Below are 15,056 nucleotides of genomic sequence, written 5' to 3'. Positions count from 1 at the left end.
TCTAACTCCGTGCCTGGACACCAAATGAAAATTTCGAAGGCGTAACACTTGTGGGTCGACTGCTCTGAACGACATGCAGATAACATTCTTTTCCCCCTTTAATTCTGTCAGTAAGGTCTTTAAGCTTGCTCCTCCTACCCACCGGTTGGTATCCTCCTAGGCACAGGCCTGTGACATCAGATTTTACACGCTGGAAGCAAGAATCTGTGTGTCATATGCCAGGGTTTTTTTTTATGTGCATCACATACCACTCCTAGAGCTATGGATACATGCGAGTAACTTACATTTCTAGGGACGTGGATAAGGTACATTATCCACACTTACGGCAGACTCCTAGCAGTTCTCTGGGAGGTGGGGTAAAGACGCACACCCCCTATTTCAGAGCATAACTCAAGGTCGATATGGTAATGGGAAGTACAGGTGTGTGGTTACTTCTAGGTAGCAGCCCTGCAGATTTCTGGATAGGAATATCCCTGAAAGCAGCCCTTGAGGCTCCTTACCAGCCAACCTATATGGTTATTCGAATGCTATGAAATGCTAGAAAACGGTAGTAGTTCATTGAGACATGTAAATTACTTTCACACTTGCATTGAGATCAAAAGTGCATGCAAATAAAGTTCTATTTTTGTAAAGTTAATACAGTTCTGCAGCCTGAAATGGGTGTATATATGTTATAAGTGTACATGTACATCCATTGCTACAACAATGGTGGACCATAATAAGGGATGTCTCTTGTGTCATCTGGAAAGAGTTGCATGTTCTATGTCTTACCTGAGGTCGGCAGACAGCGAATGCTTGTGTTGTCAGCTTTGGCTCCTTGCTTTTGTGGCTATGAGTTCAGTCCAAATGGCTCTGTGGCAGAGCAAAGCTCTGCCCTTTTTAAATTGGCAGGGATGGGGTTAATTTCCCTTACCTGCCTGGGTTTATTATATTCAGGTGGCTGGGGTTGATTAGTTGATTAGGTTAATTAACGATCAATCAGCGCCCAGCCACCTGACATAAAAGGAGGCCTCTGCTTCTCATTTAGGGGAGGAAGCTGAGGAAGCAGGTTGGTGTTTGTGGTTTTTGTGATTTCTGAATCCAGTGAAGGCATTGCCCAGCCTGGAAACCTTTTTTTTGTACATTTTGCTTTTTGTCTTTCTTTTTGTGTTTAAATCCCTTTATTCTGCCCTTGTGCACTTTTATTTTGTGTTATTTATAATAAAATTAGTATTTTTTTGAACTGCAGACTGTCTCTGGGCCTCTATCCACTCACCAGCCTGCCACAGGCTCATTAACGTAGTTTTTTGCAATGAATTTCCTTGCTTTTTGGTTTTATTTTCATTATATACTACACCACTTCTGTGGAGGTGTTCCATACATGAATGCTGCATTTTACCACATTTTATTAGACATGTTAATGCAAAGAGTGCAAACTCAGTAATTCTGCAAAATAGAAAAACAGTGTTGATCGTTTGTATCTACATAGTTTTTGAAACCTATGATGCATAACTGTAAGAAAAGAAATGCATCGTCTCTTAAGGTGGAATCACACTAAACAAAATAAGTGAATTAACATAATGTAGTAGCCCTTTATATCAGTTTAAACAGGTTTTTATGGACAAGACACAAGGTTTCAAAATGCCTCTTATGTTTTGTCCATAAAAACCTCTTTAATTATTACCTGTCAGACTTGAATGACTTGAGTCACGGCCGCAAAAGACTCGCATACGACCTTGTGTGACTCTGACTCTGCTCCATGACTCGGCTATATTAACGACGAATCCTTTTTTTTAATTTTTTTTTTTATTTTCAATACACAAGTAATATTACAGTTACAAGGAAATTGTGCACAATAAAAACTCATCCAACAAAACATCATCCAATCACTGGTTAGCCCTGTTGTCTTTGCAGCCACACACACACACACAAATCCAACTGGTTGTAAGCACACCCCACACAAATCCATCTGGTTGTAAGCACACCCCACACAAATCCATCTGGTTGTAAGCACACCCCACACAAACTCAACTACAACTATCACAGGCCAAATTTTATAAGGAATAATGTCAGCATGGTAAACAAGTAAGTAATTATTTGGCGTTCTCTTTACCACTTTAAACTGTGTTTTAAGTTTAAATACTGTAGAAATCCATTTCTAAAACTGCAATTCTTGAAAAATACATAATTTGATTTTGCTGAGCTCCCTGAAACTCTGAAATATAATGTATTTGTTTGCACATAAAACAACAGAACATTGGTCACCTTTATAATTTTGAGTTTACTGAAAACACAAATGAGAAAAACAATAAACCTTACAATCATACATTTAGTTTCTATATTCATTGTCGCTGTGTGATTAAGCATTCTGTGCTTTGCTTCTAATCTCCACTTAGTCCTAGCAGATGCCATCACTGTTTGCAAGCAACGTCAATGAATTCACCTGGCAAATTCAGTGCAAAACTACGCACTGAAGTCTCAAATGGAAATTTACCCACCACCAAACAGCCAGATACATCAGACTGATATGACAGGACTGATTGATAGGAAAAAAAAGAATGACATAATAACTTAATACCACTTAATTTACCAAAATGAAAATTATTTATTATGGATGCAGGAAAAAAAAAAAAAAAAAAAAAAAACGTTAACATGCTGTGCAACATCAGCCTAGAAATCTGTCTGTATGAACTTCATCTTTTTCAATTCCATTATGAACCTACACAAAGGGCAAATACATAAATATAATGTTTTTGTGTAAAAGAGAAAAGATAAAAATACATTATCTGAAATCAAATGAACTGAAGCACAATCTCATAAATGCATCATTGTATTACAGACTTAATAGAAGTGCAAATGCAATGAAAGAGAAACAATGTTTCTGTTTTGCAAAACAAATAATACTGAATTTACTATTTAAGAAAACAGTATATATACAATTCCGATAATGTCAAAATCAGATTGGCAGATTTTACCCGAACTGAAGTCACAGTAGATGCTATAGTCAGAGGGGAAAATAACTTTAATATCTTACTGGTGTAGTGTTATTTTCAGGCGCACATTAAAAAGTGGTTCTCAGCAAACTGCACTTGCTCACGCATGCCTAAACAAATTCTGCTAAGAAGCAGGGAAGCGCCCATTCAAATCTGGTACGTTATGGTGTTTTTGTCTTTTACAGCTTTTTTTAAAAAATGTAATTTATCATATTACACCATTATGAAAACAGTATGCAAATATTTATCATATGCAATACATTGGGTCATGTACATTTTTTTTTTTGCTTGTACAACTTTGAGGTGGACTGCTTGTGAGAAAACACCCAAAATCTGACAGTGTAACACAATCTGACAGCGTACCACTTTCTGCCGTTACGCAGGCTAAGTTTTGGAATGTGTACCATATTATGATGATGTGCCACTTTCTAACACTACCCCCGCTCTATAGTCCAGATCACAGCTTCTACCAAAGTGAAAAACAATGTTCACAGACTTGAATTTGAATCTATAAACTTAAAGTACATTCAAACAGTATTCCAATTCCAAAATAAAAGAAGATAGTGACAGACAAGTTGAAAATAGAATAAATCTAGCTAGAAAAAAAATAAACCATTTTAATTTTTTTTTTTTATTATTATTATTTGTTTATTTTTCCTGAGGGATATCTGATAACATCCGTTAGGTAAACTGTTTCCCCACTACTACCACTACTTTAATGAAAAATGATTTGAGCTTGTTTCAAGGACTCTGACTGATGACTCGGACTTGAAACGGACTCGACTACAAGTCTGTTATCTGTTAATAGAAACATTTATAATGCAATCTTACAAACTACCGTCCTGCCATAATATATATTATGGATGGGATGGTATAAAATTTGCACAGTATGATAACTGTTAAAAAAAAAAAAAAAATACCATGGTAACCTTAATATCACAGTATACAGTACATCATGCACATTATATTTAAAAAAAAAAAAAAAAAAAAAGGCTTAAATGAAGAAAGACAAATGTAAATCACTAAAATTACCGTAATTCATAAAAATAAAACCAACAAAACACACTTCCTTTCATGGAATAATTTAAACATTTGATATGTAATATTGTATTATGCCAAATAACTTGGTACGTGTCTTTTTATAAAGACAATCAGAATAAAAAAAAAATAAAAATAAAGTTGTACACTCTCAATGTTATACTACAACTGTATTAAGATCTATTATTTGCTCAAAATGACGTGGGGCTGTAGTTTGTTAAAACACTTTAACGTATAAAATTAAATAAATAAATAAATACAAACTTTGTTTGATTAAAACACAAACATGTACCACAGGTTATATATAAGAGCAGAGATGAGTTGTTTATTTTTTCAACTGGATAAATAAAATATGTATAGCAAAAAAAAAAGTATTTTAATGCTAAAACGTGTTATTGGAGTTATAGCTACACGTCACGACATTGCACAAGTAAGCTTTCATTACACGTGGAGTTTGCAAAAAAAAAAAAAAGATTTCTTCACTTACCTAAGATAATTGGAATACTGTTATTGTTTAAACAAAATTACATAATAAGTAGGCTATCCTGCTGCAGTCGCGTGTCTGTGCTAGTTTTGTTTGAGTCATTGGTCGTGTTCTTATAGCTCAGATTTCTGCAGTTCTGCACAGTGCTCCACAAAACTGCAGAGATGCGCTATAGACATCACTCAACACCCACAGAAATCTGTGCAAAGGGACAATGCAGAGATCACGAATGGCCTGCTAATCATAATGCAAACTACTGCTGCCACCTTGTTAGCGGAGGCGAACCACAGTTTATCATTATACAATGAAGCCGTGAACAGCCACGCTACATTAAATAAATCAATCAATTATTTAAACAAACATGATGTATTAAAGCTGTGATAAGTGGTGTATAATTTTTACAATAGTTAATGTTAATCAATAACATTAAACAGACTGTTGATAACCCAGACAAATATAATATAGCACAGTGAAAATGTGTGCTTTGCTGCAAGGTTTGGAGAAGGCGTTTCTCTAAAAGCGGCGTGTAATGTCAGAAAGACAGCAGCCATGAGCAGCTGGCGCAGCAGGCGAAACATGTATTCTGTGTAGTTGACAGTTTCCTTGAAAACCATTATCAAAATACAGTATCAGTTCACAAAAACATTATCCTCAGACACTTTGCTAAGGCTGCAAGTACCAATGCTTGATTCAGAAGAAGTGTGTTTGCAGTTGAAAAAAATGTGTTAACTGGTGTACAAAGGAATTGCGATAATTGCGGTGTAGAATAAAAGGAACGGTATTAACACCGTAATGTATCTAAACTGCGGTAAACAGAGAAACCGGAATACCGCCCCCTCCCCCCCCATATATATATATATATATTAGGCCGCTAGGTAGCGCTGAGCTGGCACTTTTTTAGACCGTACCAGGTACGTCCAACAGCAAGGGGTTAAATGTTTCACAAAGTTATTTATTGCTGCTCTCTCCGCAGACACTGTGTACAGTACATATTTAAATGCTCTTTCACTTTTTATTACACACACACACACACACACATACAGCGCTGGAAAAAATTAAGAGACCGCTGCAAATTTTTCTTAAATCAGCATCTCTACATGTATGGCAGCCATTCCATTCCAGTGTCTGTTCAATTCCAACACAGGCACACCTCATTCTACTGATTGAGGTACTGATTAGGGGATCACCTGAACCAAATCTCATTTAACGAGGAAAAGTATAAAAACCACTCTTGTGGTCATCACTATCCTCTTGCAATAGGACCAGCTGGATGGCAAAACAGTGCTAGTAGTACCTCAAAAGTAATTGGATTAAAAAAATAACTATTGACCATGCCCAAAGAGTTGAAAAGGAAAGTTTTGAGTGAGGAAAAGAAGGGTTCAGTTCTGGCTTTACTAGCAGAGGGATACAGTGAGTGTCGGGTTGCTTCCTTCCTTAAAATTTCAAAGACGGCGGTTCATAAGATCAAGGTCAAGCAGCACACATTGGGGACAACAAAGCTACAGACCAGCAGAGGGCGAAAACGACTCTCCACTGACCGGGATGACCGCCAACTCATTTGAATGTCACTCAGCAACCGTAGCATGACATCAAGTGACCTACAAAAAGAATGGCAAACGGCAGCTGGTGAAGTGCACGGAGAGGACGGTTCGAAACAGGCTCCTAGGGGCAGGGCTGAAGTCGTGCAAAGCTAGAAAAAGCCCTTCATCAATGAGAAGCAAAGAAGAGCCAGGCTGAGGTTTGCAAAAGACCATAAGGATTGGACCGTAGAGGACTGGAGTAAGGTCATCTTCTCTGATGAGTCCAATTTTCAGCTTTGCCCAACACCTGGTCGTCTAATGGTTAGACGGAGACCTGGAGAGGCCTACAAGCCACAGTGTCTCGCACCCACTGTGAAATGTGGTGGAGGATCGGTGATGATCTGGGGGTGCTTCAGCAAGGCTGGAATAGGGCAGATTTGTCTTTTTGAAGGACGCATGAATCAAGCCAAGTACAAGGTTGTTCTGGAAGAAAACTTGCTTCCTTCTGCTCTGACAATGTTCCCCAACTCCGAGGATTGTTTTTTCCAGCAGGACAGTGCTCCATGCCACACAGCCAGGTCAATCAAGGTGTGGATGGAGGACCACCAGATCAAGACCCAGTCATGGCCAGCCCAATCTCCAGACCTGAACCCCATTGAAAACAAAGCCGAGCTGCTTGAATTTTTGCGCCTGGAGTGGCATAAAGTCACCCAACATCAATGTGAAAGACTGGTGGAGAGCATGCCAAGACGCATGAAAGCTGTGATTGAAAATCAGGGTTATTCCACCAAATATTGATTTCTGAACTCTTCCTAAGTTAAAACATTAGTATTGTATTGTTTAAAAATGAATATGAACTTATTTTCTTTGCATTATTCGAGGTCTGACAACACTGCATCTTTTTTGTTATTTTGACCAGTTGTCATTTTCTGCAAATAAATGCTCTAAATGACAATATTTTTATTTGGAATTTGGGAGAAATGTTGTCAGTAGTTTATAGAATAAAACAAAAATGTTCATTTTACCCAAACACATACCTATAAATAGTAAAACCAGAGAAACTGATAATTTTGCAGTGGTCTCTTAATTTTTTCCAGAGCTCTGTGTGTGTGTGTGTGTGTGTAAAAGCGATGGAGCCCGGGACTATTTTCCTCAGCAGAATGTTAACTGGCGAAATATCAGAAGTTCAAGGTAAATATAGGTTCAGAAGTTTTTTTTTTTTTTTTTTTTTTTTTTTAAAGAGAATAAAAATAAATAAATTGTTTTCTAATAGCGATAGAGGCTTCTGCAACTTCGTGCCGCAGGCACACCGTCTACCGATGGCTTTGACTTTCGTTAACGCCCCTCGCCTTCAGAACCTTGGAACGCATGAGTCCAGTCGCGGTCATCTACCACACAGTGACCACCACCTTGGAAAAATTTTATGTTTTTGACACCTTTGGAATTTTTTTTATAAGGGGGGGGGGGGGGGGGGGGATTGTATATTTACATAGACTATATATTTAAATATTTAAATACGACAGATCCATCTCCTGTTCATCCTCCTCTCTTACCTGTCATGAATTCTCTTCTTCCTTTCGGAACAAAATTGACAACATCTATTCTATGCTCTCCCACCACAAACAGTGAAACAATATAAAGGGGAAATGCGTGGTTGTACCTGCTCGTCACTTCTGTGGTAATCATTATCTTCCTCCTGCTTCTCTTCTGTTGTCTCTTTGTTTGATGTGTCTTCTGGTTTTGGTTCACCTTTTGCAACAAAAAGGAACAATTTGGTCACTAAACACAGATACTATTTGGAAAACTGTAGCCAATATTCAATCAGGTGTTGCATTTGAAAAAAAATAAAAATAGGGTAAAAAACTAACCACAAACAAACTTCAAGTATAACAGAACTAGTAGAAATAGTAACTCTTAAGTTAACATATTGAGCTATTTGTTTGAAGCTTTGTAACATCAATGCAGCACAGGGGTAAATGTTTTGTGAATAGGACAGTTAACATTCATTCAAGTTATAATTAGGCGAATATATTTGTCATAACTGGTTGAAGTCAAAAGTACCAAGGTAAAGCTATAAGAGGGAACTGTACGGCATAATGAAGTAGGAAGGGAACTTTTACTCGTTTATGCAAAAATGTTGGAAATTCATGATTAAGGCTAATACTGTAGAGCACTTTATTTTTTATTTGAAGGTGTCAAACATTTCAGGATAGTTGTTGTTCTTATGATTATGTTTATTATTATCATTATTATTACTACTGCATATCACTTGCATTACCAAATGCATTACATCAATTTCTTCAGTACACCTAGGAAGTAAACAGCTATTTGTGGGTTTCCAATTGAAAATATTTCTATTCTAAAAACCCAGATAAGTGAAATATACTAATAGATAGATTAACAGAACATATATCAAATTAATTCATAATACAAAACTCTGGATTACAAACCAATTATTTCAAAAAGTCTTAGCTAAATATGTTTTGATAAAGACATGAATTCTGAGTCTAAAATAGATGCAGAAATTACAAAACTCTGCAAAAATAATGTTTTATAAATGCATAAATTAAGATTAATATTTGTTGCTGCAAATGTTACTTTAATGCAACTGTCTGATTAACATTTGCCAGGGACTGCTCACCCATTAATTTACATATAGTCAACGCCTAAACAGAAAACACAATGTGAAGCCTTGACTAAACCACTAACAGTTACCCTCTCCATCTTTCTGCAATGGTATTTACTTTTCGAATAGCTTTATTCAAAGTCAGGACACACCTAGCACAACCTCAATCTACTAACAACCTGTGGTTTGCTCTTGTGAGTATAAAATGTATTTATCTCTTTCAGCAAAAATAAATAACTAATTAAATAAAATGCAACATGGAATGTTCTGCTAGTCAACAACTTAATTTAAGATGATTCACTTTTTAATTTGCATTAGACATTAGATAGACTTGGCACTTACGAATTACATCACCCACTTTATATATTGCAGATGTCGGGGTCCCATACAAATCTGTTATATATCGAAGGTCGTGATGCGAGAGACCCACAGAAAAACAAAGAGGCTAATAACAAATACTGTACAAGCACTCCCTCGTTTTATCAGGGGCATCAGTGTCCCATATAAGTCCTCTACGCAACCCGCTTTTTCTCATTTTTCATGTAAAAAGCAGCACACCGTTGTAATTCGTACTGTGGGAGGTAATTGCTTCTCATCAACTTCAGTCTTCAATTAATTTCATGAGTCTTCCTCTCCTTTCTCAAATGCCCAAACCTGCTGCCTTGAAAGAATCCACTGCCAACAGGCTTGTTGCTAGGGAGCTGACATCACTGCCCTGTGACTTTTATTAACGTATTGCTGCCACACGTGAGCACCTCGTTGGCTAAAATAAAAACCGCTTCAGCAAAAACATATCTAATTTGCTTTGTGTTATTGTGCAATGCATGTGTATATGATAACAGTACGATATTAATGCTCTGTTTTTAATTGTTTTGTGTATTTTTGTTTGCGGTGTGCAGTACGAAATAAAAAGAACAGTAATTCTAAGTGAAATTGTCTATGTATACTGCAGCTAACTAAGGCATACGTTGTTAGACAGTAAAAATGGGGAGCCAACTCCAGGACCGCGATATATCCGAATCCGCAGTATAGCGAGGGGTGATATAATGAGGGGTGGGTGTAGTTTCAAAATGTAATTTAGTCTTCTGGAGAGGTGAGCAAAAATGCAAGTCTTGTTTTGCCATTTATAGTCCAGGAACTGTCTTTTTGAAAGACTTGTGATTTGGACTCGGACTCGAGGTATGAGGACTAGACTACAAGTCTGCGGAATCATCGACCAATAAGTAAATTCTTAACATGAATGACTTAACAGTCTATGGGAATTATCAGACAAAAAATAGACTAACCATTTCGTTGTGGGTCTAGGTATGGCTTTGTCGAGCACATTTCACCTTTGACATCTCCAGGCACTTCCATTCCAAGTTTCTGATAAAAGTCTCTCTGTTTTTTCAACTTTTTCAAACTCCTCTTTTTTAAAGAAGAATAAAAAGAAAAAGAAGATTATATTTTAAAATTATTATTAATATTAATTCACTATATATAATTTTTTTTTTTATATATATCTATATATATATATAGATATATTTATAATATATATATATAATATATATATATATATTAATTTAATAAGCATAAGTGGTCAAATATATAGCAAACAACAATGAATTTATGATGTTGGCCCAAATAAGATCCCAAAATTAGTCCCATTCCCTCTTCCAAAGTGATAAATACCAGAGGCAGAAATACCCTGCCAATGTTCTGTTAGTTTCTTTTATTGTCTGTACTGTCTGATATGTTATGAATAGCAACGCCTGGGGATAAGAACAACTTTGGTCACGGTTGACTTGGAGTAAACATAAGTCTAAAATTAGAACAAAGCTTGCTTATTCAGTTGGTAGGTAAACCATCCTGGTTCAAGTGTTAGCAAACATCATTGTTAGTTTTATATCTTTTTATTCCCCTGCCCTAGGTTAATAACACTGGGAACCAAAAGGGGGTTGCGCCAATCACAGCCCCCACTTAAACTGTCCCTGTAGAACACCTCCATTTTGTCTTCTGAATGTCATTGATATGCAGTTCTGTGTAACAAAGTCCCTCTCAACAATGTTGCTTTTTTCTATCAAAGTTTCAACATCTATGCTTGATAAGAGACTTTAACTTACACAGAAGCAGGGGACAATGTGACATTCTGAAGACAAAAGGAATGCAGTCTGTGGTGTGCTTTGAAATTGCTTTGGGAGGAACATGGCAGTTGATTAATAACTTAAAGTGTGGATAGCAATATCAAAACAATTGTGATAAGAATTTAAAAACATACTCTTTACCAAAATGTAGTACACAGGCAGCAGTACAGTCAGTGGATGTTCACCAATGAGCTTTTTGGGTCCATTGTTTTCCTACGTAGATACCTACCGTCTTGAAGTCCAGGGACCAGCTTGTAGACAATATCTTGCATTGTTCGGTCATGACTACCACAAAAACAGAAATAATAAGTAAAAAGTTAGGAACAGGAAGAAATTAAGACACAGTACACTTCAGCATATGGTATGCACGCACGCATGTGTATGTGCATTTTGCCTAGAAATAAACTGCAATCTCATTTCCTGAGGTGCATTACACTTTGGATAAGGATTAGGTGCAGCCCAAGCATCATCCCCAATCCCATATCATTACTGCATAATTCCATCAACTGCTTACAAAGCACACTTTACTGGGCATATACATATGTATTTCTAACAGTGACATTTCCAGTTGAGTGGTTTTGAGTCTGGAGCTTTTGATGAAGCAAACATTTATTTAAAATTTGAAATAGGGAGTCTGTCCACTTTCTTTTGACAATTTATCATTAGTCAGTATATGAAAAGGCTTTGTTTCGCACAACAAAACCTGTGTTGATTTGCTCCATTGACTTAATCTCTGTATAAAATGCAACAATGCAGAGTTTACATTTTTTACCCCGTGGGAAATAAGGAGAATTAACTGAAACAAAGACTAGCATGAGTTCTATTTAGGGGATCGTTACTTGGTTTTATTTTTCGATTTTTGGCAGCTTACAATTTATGGAAATGAATTTGTCCACTAAAGGGGAACTAATGCAAGCAGGTGGCAGATTGGAGAGAAATGATCTGTTTAGCACAATGTTTCTTCCAATTCGTTTGATAAGACAGGCTCATGGCCAGTGGGACTAGGCCAGGGGCTAAAAGAAGCTGAACTGTGAATACAAGTGGCTGGAATCACTTGAGATCGGTGTTTCAAGCTGTTATTATTACTTAAAGATGAAGTGTGCTACAGTTCCATTCAATTCAAAACCAAAATGTATTTCCATGGTGTCTGTTCACTAAATTATTTTATTCTTCTATACAATCTACTTTATCAGAACTTCACAGATATGTGCAACAATCATGTTTGTAAGCAGTTCCCAAAAGTATGCAAGTAATATGCACCGATAAAAAGCTTGAGCAGAAACATTTGTTCTATATTTTTGTATTGAGAGTTCTTGAAGTTATAGATGAATAATACTTATTAGCAGAAATATAAAAGCTTCTTCTCCTTCCCTTTTTAAACCTGCTTGCCCCCCCTCCCTCCCCCCTCCCCCCCCCCCCCTCCCCCCCCCCCCCCCCCCCCCCCTCAATTTTATTCTAAAAGCAGGAACAACTCATTATTAGGCTTTGCAGGCTGGTGGTCTAATGAACTTATATGGGACAATATGAGGAGACATGTATATTTTGCACACACGTGCTTGCATGATTTGTTTTCCTGTAATTATTGTTTTTTATTAACTTTAAATTGTGGGAGGGGAACTATATAAAATCATTGTGCCAGGAAACTTACTATATCAAATTCCAGAGAACTATATTCTGTACATACAATGCCATAAAAAAAAAAAAATAATAATTACTGTGTGCATAAAATGCCAGTGAGTGAAGTATATAGATTAAATGCCAGGGAACTATATATACAGTCACCACCACTTACACTATACAGGGTTATTTCGGGCAGCCATTAATGTCGGACAAATAGCGTTTGCCATTCCCATTGATTTAAAAGGCATTGTTTATACCCATTATATATTTCTACCTATTAATATACTATTTAATCCCTGTATGCAGTGTCAGGTTTATTTACAGATTGAAAAAACAGCACTGACTGCAACAGCAAGCAAGCGTGGCTGGAAAGAGAAAAGTGATGAGCATCAGCATGAAAATTCAGTGTAAACAGAATGTCTCTGTTAGATGCTGTGCGCTTGCTAAAGCTTGCTTGGAACTCTGTCAGTCAGCAAACAATGCAAAGTAGCTTCAAAAAGCTGGGGACAACGTGGGAATGGACCTGATTATGGACTGGTGAAGGGGATGGGAGTACTCTGTAAATAATGTGTGTTTGTAAACTGTGTTATTACTCTTGTCCCATAGCAGTCGGATACGTGACAGATTACTGTACTTTACTACATGCACAGGTTTTAATACATCTTTTTATTAGTGTAATGAGTGTTTTAATAAAGATTTTTAATTGCATACATGCTTGTTTGTTTTGATTACTGTACTAGTGATTGGAGGACATTATGAATGACAGGTTATTGTGTGGGTGTGTATACCATCCGTCGTTCTAAGCTGTGGCGACTGTGTGTGTGTGTGTATATGATTGTATATATATGTAAGTGTGTGTGTATATATATATATATAATGCCAGGAAATAGAACTATACAGGGGGGCGCAGATTCTGCCAAGTTTGAAGCAGAATGCCTTTATTATAGGCACAGTTTTGTAGCATGTCCAGTAAATGCTTAGTCGCCAGCGTAACGAGTTTACAGTAAAATCTACTGGTCCTATTATAATTCACATTTTGCGACCGGGCGACCTGATTTGAACCACCCTTAATAGGCATATTCAAAGAAATCAATTGCTGGGAAGGTTAAGAATAAAAAAATGCATGCATATTTGTTGCATTTCATTCCATACCCCATCAACAGGACTCCAGGTCTACCGAGTTTCCCACGTCAAGGCTCTTGATTTTACTTTATTAGTGTTAAATATGGATGTTCCTTGACACTCGTTGTAAGAGGAAGATAATTTACTTGAGATCCATACTCTTCATTAGTTTAATTTCCTCACCAGGACTCAAGTTTGCAGCACAGACTGCAGGGGGTAAATAACCACTAAGCACTCTGCTGGCAAAGCTTGAGGGACACTAGTACTGAATGGATTCTGAACTATTAGTTCTGCTTTAATACCAACACCCAAGATACTTTTTAATTTGATTCTCCTGACATTTTTAAAGGTAAACACAATTGACCAGGGATAATACATTGAGAGCTCCATCCAAAACCCTTAGTCAAATATCCTTTAAAATTAATGCTTCACATGTATTTGCAGGAGATTATCATCAAGTTTCATTCAAATGCTAAAACTGCTTACATACATTTTTAAGTGAGGGTTGTGAGGACTGACAGCAAGCTGTGCAAAGTAAGAGGGTAAAAATAGAGTTTTAATATATTAATGTTTCTCTATGGGAACGATTTAATTAACTCAGAAATCAATGCAATCAGCATACGCAATAACCCAGCATGTTTTAGCGCAGAAGGGTAGCAGTGGGAAGAGAAGCATGTGCTTCTCTGAGCTTTGTAAAGGCAATCCAGAGTTGAACTAAAATGATAGCTCAAAGCAGCAGTCTTCAAAGATGGCTGTTCTTCTTTATTGATGCTGCAATTCCTAAACAATGAAATGGTTTTACCTTTGAAAGAGAAAATAAGACTCAGATGTAATTTGAATTTATTTTTAACATTCCCCTTAATATTTGATTATGTTTATCTAAATCCACCTCTCCTTTGCAATGAAATTATTTTGAGCCATCTGGAGAATCTGCAGTGCCTGGACGGAACAGACTTCAAAGTGACTTATAGACTACTGTAGTCCACGTTGTGTGACAATAGGCTCTATTCCATTCGTTAAATATAATGTCACATTTTCAAAGTCTGTTTTCATTGATAAAATCATGATAACATTCAAACTGTTACAGACTGTCAGTTTAATTACAGTAACAGTGTCAATTATCTAGCACAGTAGAATACTGCTGTTGATTGAATTTGAAATCGATATTTTAAATGTGTAGTGTTTCTTATCTTGAAAAGGAAAAAAGTCACATAACAGAAAATATGGCAGCCACACCAGAACAGAAGACAAATTTATTAAGGTTGCTGAAACATTTTGTTTTTATGTAGTTATTTCAATGTAAAAAAAATAATGAAATCTGGAACTGAAATGGTTTCTGAGATAGAGCAGAACATTGCATTATTATCATAACCCTAGTTCCCTGCAATAGAAATATAATCATTACTGAATGGGCATTTACCTGAATATTGTGTACCAAAGCTGCTCTTTGAGCCTGTGATGCAGTCGTGACCCAGTCCCCGAGAAATCAAAAGGCTAGCGTCACTTTTCCTTCAAGACTGCTGCAATCATTGATGCATGACCTTCAAGGTT

At 36.7% G+C, this 15,056-nt stretch overlaps 1 protein-coding gene across 1 annotated transcript in view; it reads right to left on the bottom strand.

The window, feature by feature from the left end:
• Positions 1-15,056, bottom strand: part of LOC121319284 (polycomb group RING finger protein 3-like) — a 38,256-nt gene that overhangs the window by 13,159 nt on the left and 10,041 nt on the right. Inside the window, exons 3-5 of the mRNA XM_041256549.1 lie at positions 10,989-11,048; positions 9,927-10,042; positions 7,675-7,763 (exon numbers count right to left, since the gene is read on the bottom strand). Coding sequence (XP_041112483.1) covers positions 7,675-7,763; positions 9,927-10,042; positions 10,989-11,048 — 265 coding nt within the window. The remainder of the gene's footprint in view (positions 1-7,674; positions 7,764-9,926; positions 10,043-10,988; positions 11,049-15,056) is intronic.

Source organism: Polyodon spathula, chromosome 1 (genome assembly GCF_017654505.1).
Source record: "Polyodon spathula isolate WHYD16114869_AA chromosome 1, ASM1765450v1, whole genome shotgun sequence".
Taxonomy (NCBI): Eukaryota; Metazoa; Chordata; class Actinopteri; order Acipenseriformes; family Polyodontidae; genus Polyodon; species Polyodon spathula.
The sequence above is the reverse complement of the archived record's forward strand: the minus strand, read 5'-3'. Positions and strand labels throughout refer to the sequence as shown.